At 37.7% G+C, this 18,686-nt stretch overlaps 1 protein-coding gene across 1 annotated transcript in view; it reads left to right on the top strand.

Moving 5' to 3' along the window:
• Positions 1–3,261: 3,261 nt before the first annotated feature.
• The window catches only part of LOC125669375 (uncharacterized), a 57,487-nt gene continuing 42,062 nt past the window's right edge, over positions 3,262–18,686 (top strand). Inside the window, exons 1-6 of the mRNA XM_056161466.1 lie at positions 3,262–3,526; positions 4,542–4,781; positions 4,869–5,006; positions 5,110–5,250; positions 5,463–5,603; positions 8,753–8,980. Of these exons, the coding sequence (XP_056017441.1) occupies positions 3,262–3,526; positions 4,542–4,781; positions 4,869–5,006; positions 5,110–5,250; positions 5,463–5,603; positions 8,753–8,980 (1,153 nt within the window). The remainder of the gene's footprint in view (positions 3,527–4,541; positions 4,782–4,868; positions 5,007–5,109; positions 5,251–5,462; positions 5,604–8,752; positions 8,981–18,686) is intronic.

Below are 18,686 nucleotides of genomic sequence, written 5' to 3'. Positions count from 1 at the left end.
CAACAGTCTGTTGGAATTCCCATGGGCACGAATTGTGCTCCTTTGTTAGCTGACCTGTTTCTATATTCATATGAAGCAGAATTTATTCAAAAACTTCTACGTGAGAAGAAAAAATCTCTCGCTGTGGCCCTCAATTCGACACTTTGATATATCGATGACGTTTTGTCTATTAACAATAATAACTTTCATTCATATGTCGATTTGATATATCCCTGTGAGCTCGAAATAAAAGACACCACAGAGTCGTCCATTTCTGCTTCATACTGAGATATTTTATTGAAAGTAGACATTAACGGCAAACTGACAACTCAACTGTATGACAAACGGGATGATTTCAGCTTCTCCATTGTCAACTTCCCATATTTATGTAGCAATATTCCATTATCACCTGCATATGGTGTTTATATCTCTGAACTGATTCGATACGCAAAAACTTGTTCTGCGTATAGTCAGTTTTTAAATCGAGGCAAGCTACTGACAAACAAGTTGATGGTACAGGAGTTTCAACACTCTCGATTGAAGTCGGCATTTCGCAAATCCTATAGTCGTTATAACGATATAGTTCGTCAATGAAAGGTGAAGAACTCCTACAAGCAATACAAAATAGATAGTAGGGCAAACACGGACCCCTGGACACACCGGAGGTGGAATCAGGTTCCGAGGAGGAGTAAGCATACAACCTATCATTGGGTCAAATTCTGTCGGACGTGTATCATACCGATTGTTAGGCCGTTCCTGGCACACTGATTTTCACTACAAATAACTCCGTTTACCTGATCAGGATATAGGGCTCACAGCGGGTGTGACCGGTCGACGGGGAATGCTTACTCTTCCTAGGTACCTGATCCCACCTCTGGTTTTCGAGGGATTCGTGTTTGCCCAACTATCTATTTTGTATTGCTTATAATAGTTAGTTGAGATTGATTACTGTTCATTATCTTCACCTTTCATTGGGCTCACTGAAATTAATTCTAGGTTAGCAACAGGTCTAAAATTCAAAACCTACTAGGGAAGAAAAACCTTAACAAACAAGTTTCAAAAAAGCATTTTTGAATTAAGATTCATCTACATGTATTATGAGAAATTTGAAACAATGTATCCATATCATTAGGTTTTAGACGTTGAGACCATTCAAAACAAAACTGTTCTGTTTCAACAGATCAATTCAAGTTCTAGTCATTGGCTTTATAAATAGCATAAGTTTTGTTGCTATAAGTAAAAACTTGATAGTAATTGATTATCTTTTAAAGATTTTTTTTTTTTGTGATTGACAAACTGTGCGTGTAGGTGAACCTAAGCAGGCGTGTGACGCTAATCTTCACTTTACGTTAAACATATATTAATTCAGGAGAACCCAATTTTACACTGAAAATCTAAGATATACATGTTTAAAATGGCTGTTACTTTATTTAAGTGTTTATGATTATTCCCATTTTAATCATTTTGCTAAAAGAGTTTAGTTAGTAATCAGCCAAAATCGATTTTTATTAAATCACATTTTTCTATACCAATCATATTCCTGAGGATTTGCTTTTAGTAGCCGTTAGGATGATGTTTCGTTTTGCATTTTTACTAGATAATTTTCATGTAACCTTTCCAGGTCCAAAAAGACAATGCTTCATTGTCAGAGTTCAGCATTTCGCAAATTATATGCTCATTATAACGATCTAGTTTGTCAATACCACCTATCATTGGATCAAATGCTGTCTGACTTCTTACCCAACTCTCTTACAGGAGTTATGAGATTGATCACTTTTCGTTTTCTTCAGATTTCATGTTTCATTTCAATGGTTAGGCCATTTTTTGTACTCTGATTTTGATTACGAATTATTGTGTTTACCTGATCAAGATATAGGGCTCAGGGTGGGTGTGACCGGTCGATAGGGGTGCTTATTCCTCCCAGATCGATGATCCCACATCTGGTTTATCCAAGGGTCTGTGTTTTCCCAACTCTTTATTTTGCATTCCTTACAAGAGTTAAAAGATTCATAACTGTTCGTTATATTCACTTTTTACGTCACGTTGGACATTAACGCTGCTTTTTGTATTTTAGACGCTTCGGGATATATAGATTGTAATCTTCCTGGTTGTTTGGCTATTGAGTCAATGAGCAAAGAGTTTTCGAGAGAAATACCTCGTTCAACTAGTATTACCAGTAGTAATATCTTATTTTGTTTAACATTTCATCTAATATGATTTCAGAAAAGTGCTTTATTGTTGACTCAGTTCCTTAATATACCCGTATTTCTTGCGAACCACAGCGGTGGTCTAGAGGTTACAGCGTTCGTCCCGCTAGCGAATGACCACGACAGACTAAGTCGTTAAAACAGGTAGTAGCAGTTCCATCGCCAACGCTCGGCATCAGGTGTGAATGCCAAAGGTCCTCGAAGATGACCTTAAGAACGGATGTCCCGTGTTGTAGTAGGTGTGGCACGCTAACGTATCATTATCCACGAAATCGCACAAAGCGTTATCGCGCTGTGGTACTATACACATTACAAATCGAACAACCCTCGTATATAGTACAAAAGAATAACACAGAGAGCCATGCTAAATAAATAAAGTGGGGAGTTGACTCCTATGAAGGTAGAAGGCAAAGGATTTGATCAAGGATCGTGTACTTCCACTCCATAGTCAAGTGAAGAATTTAGAATAGTTATTTATTACTTTAATAAGCGTTTGAGACGGACGGAATTTTTTTTCAAGACGACACGAACCACCCGCCATACGTTGACAAACAACGCATTGACCCGAAGGAATAACACAGATGCATACATTGATATTTGGTAGTAATAGGTAATGAACTGTCAACCATATCGTGAAGTCTGTAAAGTTATTTAAATAAACATTTGATATTCAAACTTCTTGGCTGTCGTCTCCAACGATAAACACGACATGCATACACTTGTATGTTTTATACATGTAGCAGCGGGATTGAATTTGTCGCCTGGATACCGTAAGTAACTAGTAAATTGTACAGTCATCACATCATTAGTTTCATGACTTGGTATCACTTATTCTTAAAGTGGTGGAAAGATTAAGCTATTATTAAGAACACTTTCGCATGCTAGTAGGTTCAATTCTGTGAAACTTATAACATATTTCATAGGTTTTGGCTAATCTTTGTTTACATTGCTTAACTCGTGCGATATCTATTAAATTACAAATGTTTTAGGTAATGTTAAAGACGGAAGATTATTCCTTACATGTATACAGTATCAAAGAAGAAACAAGCCCTCAAACTGTTGATTACTTAGATCGATGATTTCGTTTGCTTTAAAGAAATCTCAGAATAAGGAGACTAAGCAGGCTAAGGAAGTACCCGTCTGCCGAGAAACTGGAACATGTCAGCTGTATCAATCCAGTCGTGCAGTAGACGGAGACATTAACACGTGTACAAGGACAGCATCTATTGGAACTAATACTTTTGATCCAGATAAATGGACATGGTGGTATGTTGACCTTGAGAAAGTACTCAGCATCTTCAGCATCAGAATACAGTTCAAAGATTATGGAGAACAATATGGTAATGATTATCAATAAAACTCAGTTTAAGAATTATGAAGGATATAGTTACACAGGGATTTTTCAGTACCTTTTCAGGGGCTGAAATGCAGTCCCATTCCCACTGAAAGGGGGGTTACTTATTTTAATCAACGATAGTTCTTGGTACCTTTGTATCATCTCTCTCCTGGATAATACGAGGAGCATGGTCCTATTGTTCATAAACAACCTCTACATAAATCATGTAGCAGTACTATATAAAACACTCTCAAAACATCGATAACTTTTCCTTAAATACGAGTTTCCTCCATTATCATTTTATGGTATTATGTGTTACAATGAAGGTCCATCCATCATTTACACTTACTACACGACTTCAGAGTTATTATACATTATTTCATACAGACAGAAATATTTTCAGTGCATTGTGAGTGATGATAATTTGTTATTTCATACAGACAAAAATATTTTCAGTGCCTTCTCAGTGGAAACAAGTCTTTGAAACTCTTTTCTTCATTTGTAGAGTCTAATCACCAGAAATAGAAATGTTGTATACTACATTGTACATAAAGAACGGAATCGCAAGATATTTTATTAACATAAACTTTTCTTTCCTATCATCAATATTATTTAAACATTGAATAAATAAATTTCAATCCATTTCACAAAAGAATTCTGATCTACCAATTTATTTTTTTTAGTTTTTAGGTTTTGGTAAAAAAAAAAATATTTTCGTGTTTTATCTATTGTTTTTGTTATGCCTTACTCTATCTAGTTTGATAACATCCATTGATACAATATAATGTAGGGTTGCTGTCCCAATTCCAGTAAAACTTAGTTCATGCTATCACAGTTGTATAATCTGATATACATCTGAAGGCAATATATATTTCCCCCAATTTTCATTAAACTGTTTATCAAATGTTCAAAGCTCCCACAAGATGGCGTTTTCAAATATAGGCTGATAAATCAATGTGGTAATTGAAAACTTTTCCACCCATCATCATGTTCATCATCTCATAAATTGATAATTTTAGAGAGACAAAGAGGGCGTTTTGCTGGTTTCTCGCTCTATGTGTCTAATACAACTATAAAGGAGGACGGGTATCTATGTTACAGGAACGGACAGGAGTCACCGGTCTTGGATTTCAGTACAACTTGTGTCAAACATGGACGTTACATTATATTTTACAATGAAAGACTTGACGGAACGACTTATCCTACCGGATATGAAACAGGCAACGTTTACACTGAATTGTGTGAAGTAACTGTAACAGGTAATATTATGCTGCTTCATTGTACAGGTAAAATATATCTAGTATGGATAAATGATGTGCTATATTTTGTCTGTATCATGTTCATAGGTTGTAAAGAATCCGGTATGTATGGACATGACTGTAATCTACCCTGCCCAAACAACTGTCAGGAATTGAGATGTGACATTATCAACAGAACGTGTTTGGGTTGTACTGCAGGATGGATGGGCGAGTTTTGTAACAGGTGTAAGATTACGTATGTTACATCATTGATATACTATTGATACGTCAATGTATATTTTGATATGAAATGAGATACAACTTATCAAAAGAATGTTTTTTTTCGTAGTATGTCCAGCTGGATATTACGGTCTACAGTGTAGATCTACGTGTACTGGACACTGCAGAGACAACCTGTCCTGCAATCACACCACTGGACAATGTGACTATGGCTGTGGCGATGGATTGACAGGAACACATTGCAACACAGGTAATTCATTTTTGTCATTAATTTTAATATTTCTAAAATCAAATGAAATGCAACTGTAGTGGAATATTCGGTAGAAAAGCACAGAACATCAATACATTATACATTTAGACTTATGACAAGCAGCAAATAATTTATAAAGTAGTCAAGGAAGTGAAACGAAAACGAAATGCTCGTTCAAAATATTAAATATTCCGATAAAATCATTTTACCAGAGTGTCCAGCAGAATCATACGGCCCTGATTATGTGTATTACTGTAGTGGACAGTGTCTGAGTTACCTCCCCTGTAACAGGACAACAGGAAGATGTGACGGAGGCTGTAATCCAGGATATACCGGGGAACTCTGTGACAAAGGTTGATGTTTTTCAAAAACATTTCTGTATTTACTGAAATATGTTATTTCTAGGTTTAGATTTAAACAGTATTGTGCATTCATACTTAGTATGTGCGCTTTGTTTTTCCACTGGGCATCGTAATATTAGTATTATTCTGTTACTTTTTCAGCCAATCGATAATTACAAATTTCGTTTCGAAAGCATGTTTGTACATTTAGATTCAATAAGATAGAATGGCTGAATACCAATATTTTTTTTCAATCATATGTAGCTTCAGCAAAGATTCTGATACTTAACCACTGGTATAATTGGTTAGAATACATGGTAATAACTTGTTATCATCAATGATTATTTTTCTTGAATATACTTTGCTGACTGTCAAGAATATTTCTTGATATTGAGATATTGTAAATCATATTTATCATTGATAGTCTGTTCGGTTGGTCGTTATGGACTGAATTGTTCAGAGAACTCCAGTTCCCATTGCTGATCTGATAATAATCATTGTAACCATATATACGGACATTGTGAACATGGATGTGACGATGGATTCCAAGGAAGTACGTGTGAGGAAAGTATGTATCCATTTTTTTTTTCGAACAAAGTGAATTGACATATTTTTACGAACTTTGCAAAATTTGTTTCAAATTTCATGAGTTAATTAAATTTTCCTTGGTTTTGATTTCAGCTAGTGACCAGATTTTCTAGTAATTTATGTAGAGCAGAGTAGGTTGGAATTTAAAAGACATTTTGAAAGTGAATCATCTGCTTATCATGCATGGTGTTTGAATCTCAACTGACTCGATAGGGAAGATTTTTTAAACCGTCTGACAAATAGTTTCATAATACAGGGTTTCAACAGCCACAATAAAAATAAATCCGGGTTAGAATAGTTCCTCAGTACCCCCTTGTTTCTTGTAAAAGGCGACTAAATAGGACGGTCCTCCTGATGAGACCGCAAACTCCAAGGTCCCGTGTCACAGCAAGTGTGGCACGATAAAGATCCCCCTGCTCAAAGGCCATAAGAGCCCTGTATATGCCTAAATTTTGCAGCCTTTCACCGTCAATGGTGACGTCTCCATATGAGTGAACTATTTTCGAGAGGGACATTAAACAATATTCAATCAATTAATCGTTATAGAGATTTAACAAAAACAGACAACCCCGACTTTAAAAGACGGCATAGCTCTTAATGTTAACGAAATTTTCAGTAAAACGAAATTCCAAACCTGTAAGTTCAGGTATTATTGAACATCTTGCGCCACGGTTGGAGAGAGTCCACAGCAAACGTGTCACTGAAATACTCTTTATTTCCCCGAACACAAGCAATAAACAAACTAACAATATGGCGCCAAGCGGGTGAATGAATGCCCGTATTCCGAGCCCGATCATAACTCAACCAACACAGCTGATAACCGTGTTGGCGCAACTTCCCTTTTTCTCTTAATAATGAGTTGTGATTATACAGTAAGACAAAGAAAATAAGCTTTAAGGAAACTAATAAATCAATAAAAACTGATGGGTAACATTTGTTCACATAATGATATATGTGACATGACAAAGCTATTATCTCTATGTGAACAGCTAACCTGGCCAAAACAATTATAAAACACACAATGCAATGTAGTCATCATAAGACAGACTATCCTCTGACTACTTGGGGATTATTCTGCCCCTGAACACAAATAAGGTAATACTTATACTATAACTGATTAAAAATAACACTGAGAAAGTACAACAGCTACATTTCAAAATCTTGGTACCGACTCGGTAGACGTATAGTACGGCGGGGGCGAGTAGTAGGTTTGCTTGTCGGTGCAGAACATGGTAGGCTATCTGATGGGTCCAAAGTACCGGTACGCTCCAGAATATTTGAGTCTGTAGTTTCATCCTCAAGTGTGTTATTATCCGGTAGGGGAGACATAATCTCTAAGGACGTTGGAGGAATGCTATAAGGATAAGAAGCATTGTCCTCTTTTTTTCTATTGTGGTGTAGTATCTCACAGAACTCTTCCTCCTCAGAATCTGAATCAACGGCATATGATGGGTCATGAGATGGTGAAGGAACGCGATAGCACTCAGACTTCTTAACCTTGTATGATGATTGTCGTAACTGATTGCCCACAAATTTTCTTATTTGACACCATTCTCCATCAGTTGACACAACAAGATAACGGTTCCTGGCTTTGGATTTGTTTCTATCACAAAATAGATACACTAAGTCTCCAACCTCAACTGTGGGTGTGGGAGGGTAATTCTGACAAGGGGCCTTAGACTTCTCACTGCTTGGGTGATTTGCGTTGCGAGATAGATGTTTCTGCAAAATGCATTCCCGATCTGATATAGGCAACTGACGGTTGGTGAACTGATCTCTCTGAGTTAGCATCTCTCGTGCGGATAGTCCACCTTGACGAATAGTACAGTTGACAGATGCGACAGCTAGTGATAACACAAGAGAAGAAACTGCTCGTGCTGTAGGGTCAATTCTCAGTATGTGCTCACGTAGTTCTTGGACTGCACGCTCTGCAATTGGGTTTTTATTGGCATTTTTAAAACGTCCAATTTCAACTGAAATACGGTGGGACTGTAGTATCTTGTCATTCACAAGAGCCTGAAATCCTGGGGCTGGGTCAGTGCGGATGACTGCGAAGGGTCCATCCATTGGTCTAAGCTCTATGCAGGACTGGATAACTGCAGTGCGGAGGGTTTCCGCTTTCTCATCCTCAATGATTCGTGCGGTGGTGTAAGAAGAAATACACTCACGCATAATAAAGACAAGCTGTTTTTCTCGCTTCATAACGTCAGCAGCAAATAAGCCTCCTATAGTCTCAGGAGGATCTGATGTTGTTTGCTCAATAATAAAATTTGTAACCTTCTGAAGTGCAGAACACTGTGAGCATGCAGAGGTGATACTGTCAATCGCTTTGTCCATATCCAATGCGAAGAAAAACCGTTTCATGATAGTTTTCATTTGGTTGGCACTGGGGTGGGCGAGCTGTAAATGAATCGATGTAAGTAGTCCATGGAGTACTGATCGAGGGATTATGATTAACTCTTTAGATGGCACAAATGGGTCAATCAGCTTAACTACTAGTAATCCGTCAGAAGCTATAGTAGCGACACTGAGATAACGTTTAATATCTTTGATGTTGGTTGCTTTACGGGAAGGACGTGTACCCTGGCGAAGGTGGGAGCAAGTCCTCCTCAGGTCAGAGCACTCTGGTTGTATTGCTAACCAAGCAGATCTCGTTGTGAATGGTAACTTTGTGGAACCATTAAGAATGTCTGATACGGATGTGCTGCGGACAACAGAGTCCATAGACTGTGCGACAAAAGAACCGATTTGGCAGTTAGGTTCTATGCACTCAGGGGCGTTGCGACTTGAATGGTCCGAGGGTAGGATGGCTGCCCCAGCAACGTGACGAACAGAAACCTGGTACCTGCTAACTGTTGACAAGAATGTGTACACACGAGGACTGGCAGAAAACTCCCCACGACATAATTTGTCATACGCCATCACACATGGTTTACTGTCTGTGAGAACACAACAGGGTCCTAATGACTGAACTATGTAAGGGCTGTAATGTTTGACAGCAGTCCCAATTGACAACGCTTCTACCTCACATGGAAGCCATGATACTTGGCACTTCCGCAGTTTGGCGATGAAAAATCCGGCAAGAAGTAGCTTGTTGTCACCTCGTGAGATGTACAGCTTGACACTAATGCCAGGCTTGCGCAAAGCACCGTCTGTTACTATCCAAAGGGTGTCCTTTGGATGTGGTATGTGAATGGTTTTGGTAGCCTTCAGGGCTTGTTGGGCTAGGTGAAAAGCATGGATCATATCATCAGACCACGAAATGGTGTCTTTGGAGTCTAAGCCTGCAATACACTCCTCCAATGGGGCTAGCAACGAAGAGCAGCCTGGTATTACTCGAGACAATACTTTATAGGCACCCAGAAAGCTACGCATGGCTTTTACCTTGGAAGGCATTTCACAGGATGCTAGAGTGGTTGTGCGATGCGGGCTAGCACTAAGGGTTCCTTGTTGCCAAATCCATCCCAAGATTGTTGTTCTGAGGGGTGCTATAACTGTCTTTGAGGCTGATAATTTGAGGTTGCATTTGTTCAAGGCTGTAAGAACCCTGGAAAAATTCTCAAGGAGCTGGTCTGGGGGTGTCTGCTCCACAATAAAGATCATCTGCTAGCTTGACAACTATACCCTCTTCAAGCAGGTCACCCAAAACACGGCATGTAAGCTCTTCTAGAGCTGTCTCAGATCCAGGCATTCCCATAGCTGAGCGGGTGTAGACACGGACGCCTCGGAATGGTGTAACAACTTCACAGTATTTCATGGAGCCTCTGGCAAGAGGGATTTGATAGAACGCTTTGGTAAGGTCTGCCATAGCAAGGTACTTCCATTGGCCAATTTTCCGCAGAATAGAATCAACATTTGGCATCAAAGAGGGTTGCGGCTTGCAGTAACGGGCTACCTCAGAGAAGGCAGTCACAAGTCGGAATCCACCAGATCCTTTCTTAACAAGAAATGAGGGGTTTAAGTACTCAACTGTGATCCCCAGCTCTTCGGGTTTCTTAAATACGCCCATGGCTTCAAGTTCATTAAACTGGGTCTGGAGTAATTCTAGTTGATTACGAGAATATTGCGGCAGTCGACCCTTTCTCTGTGGGGGCATGACAGGTCCAATGTTTACCTCAGCCTTAAAGGATCCAGCGTATCCATTATAACCATCTGAGACAGGGCTAAAAACCAATTCATTCTCTGCAAGAATATCCTTAAAGGCTTGAACAGTCTCTGAGGGAAGAACGCCATCAGGATCTACTGTGACTAGTGATGAGTATGGTGTTAAATGTCTGGAGTTGCTCTCAGAACTAGCATAGGTATCTGTCGACATGATGGGCACTGGCTCTGTTGATGGAACATATACCTGCCGGACATCACAGAGGTGTTCATGCTTGCGAACTGTTACAGGATCACTGCTAGTATTCTCAATGCGAATCTTGTTCCCAACACTGTGTACAATGGAAGGGGTAACAAGGGATCCTGAAAGGTGAGGTTCAACGGCAAGTAGACTATCACGCTTAAGTACAGACTCTGGAATGTCTACCTCTAGATAGTCCCCTGGCCACACGGTTGTAGATGCCACTGTACGAAGAAGATGTGCTTTGGTGCTGTTTAGGGCAGTTCTGTTAGCAGTGGTAACTGATCCATAAGTGTAAATAGTGTCATTTCCAATCAGTACTTGACGTTTGGATGGTCGAACAGCTATGTCGTTTGCCTCCATAAAAGAAATACCCGCAAGAACATCAACGTCTAGATTCTCGATCACTAGTCCTTCGAAGAAAAACGAGTGGGAATCTCTGGAGAAGCACAACTTTGTTTCACCCACAACCTTTAATGGTGAAGAGCCATCGGCTTGATGAGCTGATTGGTTGGTGGGGCTGACTTTTCCATTCAAGTTAGTCACAGTTGATGCTCTTATCATGTTCCCTGTAGCACCAGAGTCAATTGTGAGACGAACATGAGTGTGTTGAAAGAAAACATCTAGGTACGGTGACTGTCGAATAGACACACGGTTGCTAACTAAACTAACAGTAGGCTCAACATGGGACTCCTCATCAAGGTTATCAATGTCAGAGTCAGTGTATTGATCTGCATCAAGGAAGCCAAGGATTTGTCTCGCTTTTGCCATGTATCTCCGGTCACTGTCTGGTAGAAAACGGCACTCGCTGAGGAAATGAGTACTGGTGCGCTTCGCTTGTTTACATAATGGGCAGGAACGGTTTTGTGATTTCATCGGTGGTCTCTGACTATGTGAAATACGAATATCCTTATGAGGTTGAGTGAATGTGCGGAATGATCTGGCATCCTCGTTGTTGCGAATTTCCTCAAGAAGTGAGGGGAGAGCCTGAGATATTTCAGGCTTTATCGATGCCAATGTACGCACCCTAAGCTCTGTGCCATAGCGCTGCTTGACAAGTTGAGGCAGTGAGGGGTTTATTAAGCGAAGCCAGGTCAGAACGATGAGGTTCTCAACTGTGGGCGACATTTCCTCATCTTCGTCGATGTTCACGCCATGGTGTGTGATACCACCTTCTCTTTTGAGCAGGTTGTCATCAAGGAAGGCTAGAAATCTCTGATAGAGATCCTCAGGACGCTCATCTTGGCGCAAAGTGATATCATTAAAATCGAGGAAATGGGCGCCGGATGACTGAAAACCAAAGTGTAACCTTATGGACTGCCATATTTGCTCCAAAGAAGTCGAGTTCTTCACTATTACATTGTGGGATATTACAGGACAGTAATTGGCGATCTGGCCAAGCATAAGGTCTAGAGTGGCTGATTTTTGCTGCGCTATCCGGCGTTGGTTCTCTGGAATCGGGTCATCGTCATTTACAAAATCCCGATTCGGGTTAGCTTTCGATTTTTTGGCCCATTGTGCGTCATGAGATAAAAATGCAGCAAAGTTTGGATCAAGGGATAATGAGTATATTAAGTTTTGCTTCCAATTCTCGAAGAAATTTACAGATTCAGTTTTGGAAAGACACCATTGTTTGGGTGCTCTGTGTGTGTTTGCCATGCTTGTGCCAGGTAAACACGTTGTCGGGTGCGTGTAGAACTACTTACACGAGGATCCTCGTTGTTAACTTCCGGAGACGTAGGGTCGAAGTCGCTGTCACCACGCCACGGTTGGAGAGAGTCCACAACAAACGTGTCACTGAAATACTCTTTATTTCCCCGAACACAAGCAATAAACAAACTAACAATATGGCGCCAAGCGGGTGAATGAATACCCGTATTCCGAGCCCGATCATAACTCAACCAACACAGCTGATAACCGTGTTGGCGTTGGGGCATTGCAAATGGAAAAATTCAAACTTTGATGTTTTACAAAATCATCAGGGGCATTAAGTCACAGCTAAAGTGATGAGGTCCTTTGATAATATGAAAGGCAATATCCGTCTACAATGGCATAAGATAATTGATGAATTTGTAGTAAAGTTTAATAATTAAGTATAACTGAAAAATTGTTGAGTGTGGCGGAAAAAACTAATTAAGTTTGAAAATTGTTGAATTTTTACTTGTTACCTTTGAAATGTTTTTTTTTCTGAACCAAGCTGCTTGTATAATGATAGTTTTATTCAAGCTTGTTTATTGCTAGGAACTGCGGCTCATGTGAGCGATGTTGCAAATGGACCTCTTGTTCATAATATAATTTCATTTTTATTTTAAGTGGATATTGTGCATGATTGTAATTTCTTGATGTAAAACTTATACGGTACCAATTGTGATGCACCAGATGCACATTTCGACAAATAATGTCTCTTCGGTGATGCTCAGGGAGATAATCCTTAATTTTGAAATGAATTTCAAAATTTTATAACAGCAATTAAATATACATCCGTATTTTCAAGCTAGTAACGAAGTACTTAGCTACTGGGCTGTATAGACCCTCGTGGACTAACAGTTCACCAGCAGAGGCCTCGACCCAGGGGTCATAATGTAAAACTTATACGGTACCAATTTTGATGCACCAGATGCACATTTCGACAAATTATGTCTTTTCAGTGATGCTCAACCGAAATTTTTGAAATCCGCAATAACAGTAAACTTGTAGACCCTAAGAGCTATTTTAGGGAAAACAGAGTGCCAAATCATATCATTAATACGATTTTGATATCATTATATTTGATTATACTGAAAAACACAATTAGGCGAAGTACACTTCCTGAACGAATCATTAAGTTAAGATAATCTTTTGTTGCATACATGAAATACGAAAATCGTTACACCTTTCCCTTCATAGACTTTCAAAAGCAATCTTTCAAGCATATGATTTTTGCGTGAACATTTCATAGGTGAAAATAATACAATGACAAACATATTGCTATCTATTGTAGTAAGGAATTTAAAGTTTTGAAATAATGATTATTATTGTCCATTGGATTTTTATTCAATTTGCAATGATGGCTTTCATGGAGAAAACTGTTCTACACCGTGTAACGAGAACCGTGTCAACCAGTCATGTGGCCATATGAAAGGGAACTGTATATACGGATGTAAACCGGGATGGGGGACTCTCAACTGCAAACAGAGTATTTTAGATACGATGTGACGTTTCTTATTATTGCGTTGAATGATTTTTGCATGCTCGGTAGTTCTTTAAAAATATTAGAGGGCGAGGCCCTCTCATGTCCCTTCGTGAGAGCGGAGTTCTCCCTTTAGGTAACACGTATATACATGTTTAAAACGAAAATATAGAAAACTAATGAAAAATTAAACCATACCTATGGAACTTGACAATTTTGGTCCCAATGGCGTCGATTCGAATACTAGCGCGTTGACATGTATTTCTCCATTTTGAATCTCGTGTACCCAAGTTCACGTTGTTCTGAGATGTTAAATAAAATCCTTAAAAGCATGTAAATCTTATTTTCTTAATCATATAATCACTCCTCGATTAACGCGATTCCATTAGCATGTCTCCTGTATGTTTGTATATTTGCTAAACATCGACGTTGAATATGACGTCACAATACACTGATTACATCAGTTGCTTAGAGTTTCCCGCGTTCGTTTAATAGGTGGATCAGAAATGTCTAAAGTTAGAACACTCTGACTGAGCTCTGTCCTCACACGTTAGGTGCTAATAAATCGGGATGTTTTTGTCCTGTTATGGATCTTGATACTAATGACAATATTTTTTGCTTCGCCCTCAACACTGTCACGCCCTAAGACATATTAGTTCTTTCAAATAATAATGTGTGCATAATGTGATTTTTATATATGAATAATAAAGAAATAAAATATATAAACAAATATTTTTTTTAAAATCCGGTTTAGGTAATTCAAAGCCCTCTCACGGCCTTAACGGCTGTGAGAGCGGAGCTCTCCCTTTAGGTAACACGTATATACATGTTTAAAAGGAAAATGCAGAAAACTAATGAAAAATTACACCATACCTATTGAACTTGAAAATTTTGATCCCAATGGCGTCGATTCGAATACTAGCGCGTGGACATGTATTTCTCCATTTTGAATCTCGTGTACCTAAGTTCACGTCGTTCTGAGATGTTACAAAAAATCCGTAAAAACATGGTAATGTTTTCTTAATCATATATAATTACTCCTCGATTAATGTCCTATGTTTGTGAATTTACTAAACACCGACGATGGATATGACGTCACAATGCACTGTTTACATCAGTTGCATTGAGTTTCCCGCGTTCAATGAATAGGCGGATCAAAAATGGCTAAAGTTAGAATATTTCGATTGAGCTCTGGGCTGCGTTCAATATCGTAGCGCCTAGCCTAGCTACTAGACTAGATATCTAGGTATATTGAATGTACTGTATGAATTAACACTCGTTATCCCTACGTAGGGCTAGCCTAGCACATCGTTCAAGATCGTAGAGCTACCGAGCCCTACTTAGCCTCTACGATCTTGAACACAACCCTGCCATCACACATTAGGTGCTAACTTCGGGATATTTTTGTCCTGTTATAGATCTAGATAGTAATGCCAATACTTTTTGCTTCGCCCTCAAACACGGTCACGCCGTAAAACATATTACACTTTATATAAGGAGAAAAAACAGACATGCAGTAACGTTTATAATGTCCGTGAAGAATTTCAGCAAGTTACATACATACATTGTACATGTACATGTATAGCAAATGGAAGACACTATATAAACATTTTATTTTACGTGCAATTTGTAAACAATTAACAAGATAGTGTAGAATATACTATGAAACTCTCGGGTTTTTCAAAATACAGGAACAGATGTCTATATCTACGTTTGACATAAATGTGTATTGCTATGTAGGAAAAGCTGTAAAGGAGAAAGGAATTATTTCTTACTGTTAACCTCTCATCCTCTTCTAGAATGTTCAGTAGGAACGTACGAAAAAGATTGTGGAAATCACTGTAGCAGTCATTGCAGAAACACGACATGTAATCTAATCACTGGATCTTGTCTGGAGGGCTGTACACCCGGTTACTTAGGGAGTTTCTGCAACAAGCGTATGTAGTCGTTTAAGAATAGTAATTTTACACTTAGTATGGGTGTCAAGCTATCTACAAGTTTTGATATGTAGATTCACATATACATAGAGTTCAATTTCTATTTAATCCTGATAATGAATAATTTCATTTCAATTTTATTGATTCAACAAACATGTTGGCATACAATCATTTTACACAATATGAGATATATAATGATAATAAACTAAATATTAACAGCTCATATACATATATATATATTGACATGTACGTGTGATGCCAACCTGTATGTATGCAATTTATTATTGCATATAAAATTAACATAATCATAGCACTTTACTTTTGCTGCAGAATTCAAAACATTCATATTAAAATTTGCATAACCTTGTAGCATGAACTAAATTGAAAGAGTTGCATAATAATCTACAATAGTCTTACTTTAATCCAAGGTGAAGATAACGAACAGTGATCAATCTCATAACTCCTATAAGCAATACAAAATAGATAGTTGGGCAAACACGGACCCCTGGACACACCAGAGGTGGGATCAGGTACCTAGGAGGAGTAAGCATCCCCTTTTGACATAATGTATCATCATTTGGACTGTAGATGTTCAATGGATAATACTTTCTTCTTATATCTTTATGTATAAAGCAGGCAAATAAAAAATATAACTCACCATCAACAGTAGTTTAACAAAACTGACAAAAAGGGTTTTGAATACAAGGTTTTGAATATCTGCCAGCTTCAAATTCTAAAGGGTGGGCAGATATTCTTAGCTTTGTTAAATTATAGCAAATTACTTTCACAATAGGAAATTTCAAAAAAGGCTTTTAATTCATAGTTATTTCTTTTTTCTTTTTTACTGTAGAATAGTAATTTTTCACGTTTAGGGAATTCAGTGTTTTAGCTTTTAACTTAACATTTTATAGTACTTTTTAAATACTGTGTATGGTGTTCTACCCCCCCCCCCCCCAATTTGACTATCCATCTTAATAATAATGTTTATTTTGTTAATTTTATAGATGTAAGATTTTATGTCACACTGTCATTTAAGGTAGTACTCTACATCGTCATAATGGCTGACTTCCTTTAAAAACATGGATGAAAAAATCGATATCAGCAATATTTGACTTTTCCTTTTCCATTTAAATACCTAGCAGAGTAGCTCAGTAGGTTAGAATACCGACTGCTGAACTGTAGGTCGCAGGTTCGAATGCAGCAGGGGTTTTTGAATTTTTTTCTGATTACCTTCTACTAAAACTGTATTTTTTGACAAAATAAAGTACATTTGAACATTTTCAACTTTAAAGTACTGTTGTACATGTCCTCCACTTTTCATCTACATCAAATTTTTCTGGTGTAGCATACCTCCTTAATTTGATTTAATTGGTTTTTTTTTATATTATTATTGTTGTTGCATTCCTCAACGCTACCCTTGTAAAGCGCCTTAGAGTAATTTGTTTTATGTAAGGCGCTATATAAATTTCATTTATTATTATATCATTATTATTATTATCATTATTATTATCATCATTATCATTATCATTATTATTATTATTATTATTGCAGTTGCATGCTAACATTAATGTTGTAATTCTTCAAGAAGTTGTCAAATGTGCTTTCATTAATATCTAATGATGAAATATTTAGTTTATTTCTTAACTGTTTTATTTGTCCCTGCCAATCTTCCTGTATGCCAGTGCTATAAAGGCTATCATCTTCCAATTTAGCAATCATAAGTATTGAAAATTTGATACCATTTTTATCATCAGTTTTAGTACTACTTCATCTATCAATATTTCCTGAAATATGAGACATATAATGATATTATTATATTAGAATACAAATGTATCTGCTCAAAATAGTGCTTGGATCCATAATCATATACATGTATATCAATATATCACACACGTTGTTGGCTCAGTGGTTTGAGTTTTCACTGCAAGATCGGGGAATTGTGGTTTTGAGCCCCGCTTGTGCCTTTGTTGTATAAAACTTAATTCGTAAAAATAGGTAGTTAGTGTCCCTTCTCCAAACATTCGGCATTTAGAAGTGTGAGTTGCGGGTCTATGCGAGGGAAATTTAAAAACTGAGGTTCCGTGTTGCAGCAGCCGTCGGCACCTTAACGAACCCAGCTTGTGACGCCTGACTTCGAGTGAAAAATTCACGAAGAGACATGATTGTATTGTATTGTTTATTGGTTTTAAGCCTTACGGCTCATCAGCATAATATATATTCAATTACAGAGTATTAAACAAAAACGATGTACACAATATGAAAAGTGGAGTGAATATTAAGAGGATGGATATACATGAAGAGAGTTATAAGTCAAGTTTACATAATATATATATAAGATAATAGTTTGGCTAGATCGTAAGCGTAAAGCACTTTTTAAAAATTTACCCAGGTTACAGTTGTTTTCTATTATGAATTGACATCAGCTGTACCAGTTTAAATATAGAAGCATGCGACCAATAATACTTTTTATATATGCAGATCTGGGGTCTTTGTACAAAGGACATATTAAAATAAAATGATATTCGTCCTCAATTTCGTTCAAATTACAAAATTCACACAATCGATCTTGTCTTGCTGTGCCATTATATCTACCTTGTTCTATTCTAAGTTGGTGAGCAGACAATCTAATGATTCAGAGAAAAGTACAGTATCATCAGCGTGCATTAGCAAAAACAGTGATATGTTTTAAAGTCAATTCCATCACATAAGCTATTAATAAATGCATTCTCAAAATCATTCACATAGATATAGAGGACAAAAAGGGGGATAACCCTTCACCTTGCAATAATTTGTTTGTACATGAGAAGAAGTTCGATAATTGGGATTGAAATCTTACACAGGATTTCAAGTTACTATATAATGATTTGATAATTTTAAGTAGTTTACCAGTGATGCCACAGCGTGATAATTTAAAAAAAATAACTTGTTTCCCGATTGACGTTATTGAAAGCCTTTTGATAATCAACAAAACAGCAAAATAACTTATTTTTGCGTGATAGCGTTCTACTAATGACACTTTGTAATGCAAATATGGCGTCTTTAGTACCAAAACCTGGTTT

The sequence above is a fragment of the Ostrea edulis genome, chromosome 4 (genome assembly GCF_947568905.1).
Source record: "Ostrea edulis chromosome 4, xbOstEdul1.1, whole genome shotgun sequence".
NCBI classification, from domain to species: domain Eukaryota; kingdom Metazoa; phylum Mollusca; class Bivalvia; order Ostreida; family Ostreidae; genus Ostrea; species Ostrea edulis.
The sequence above is the reverse complement of the archived record's forward strand: the minus strand, read 5'-3'. Positions and strand labels throughout refer to the sequence as shown.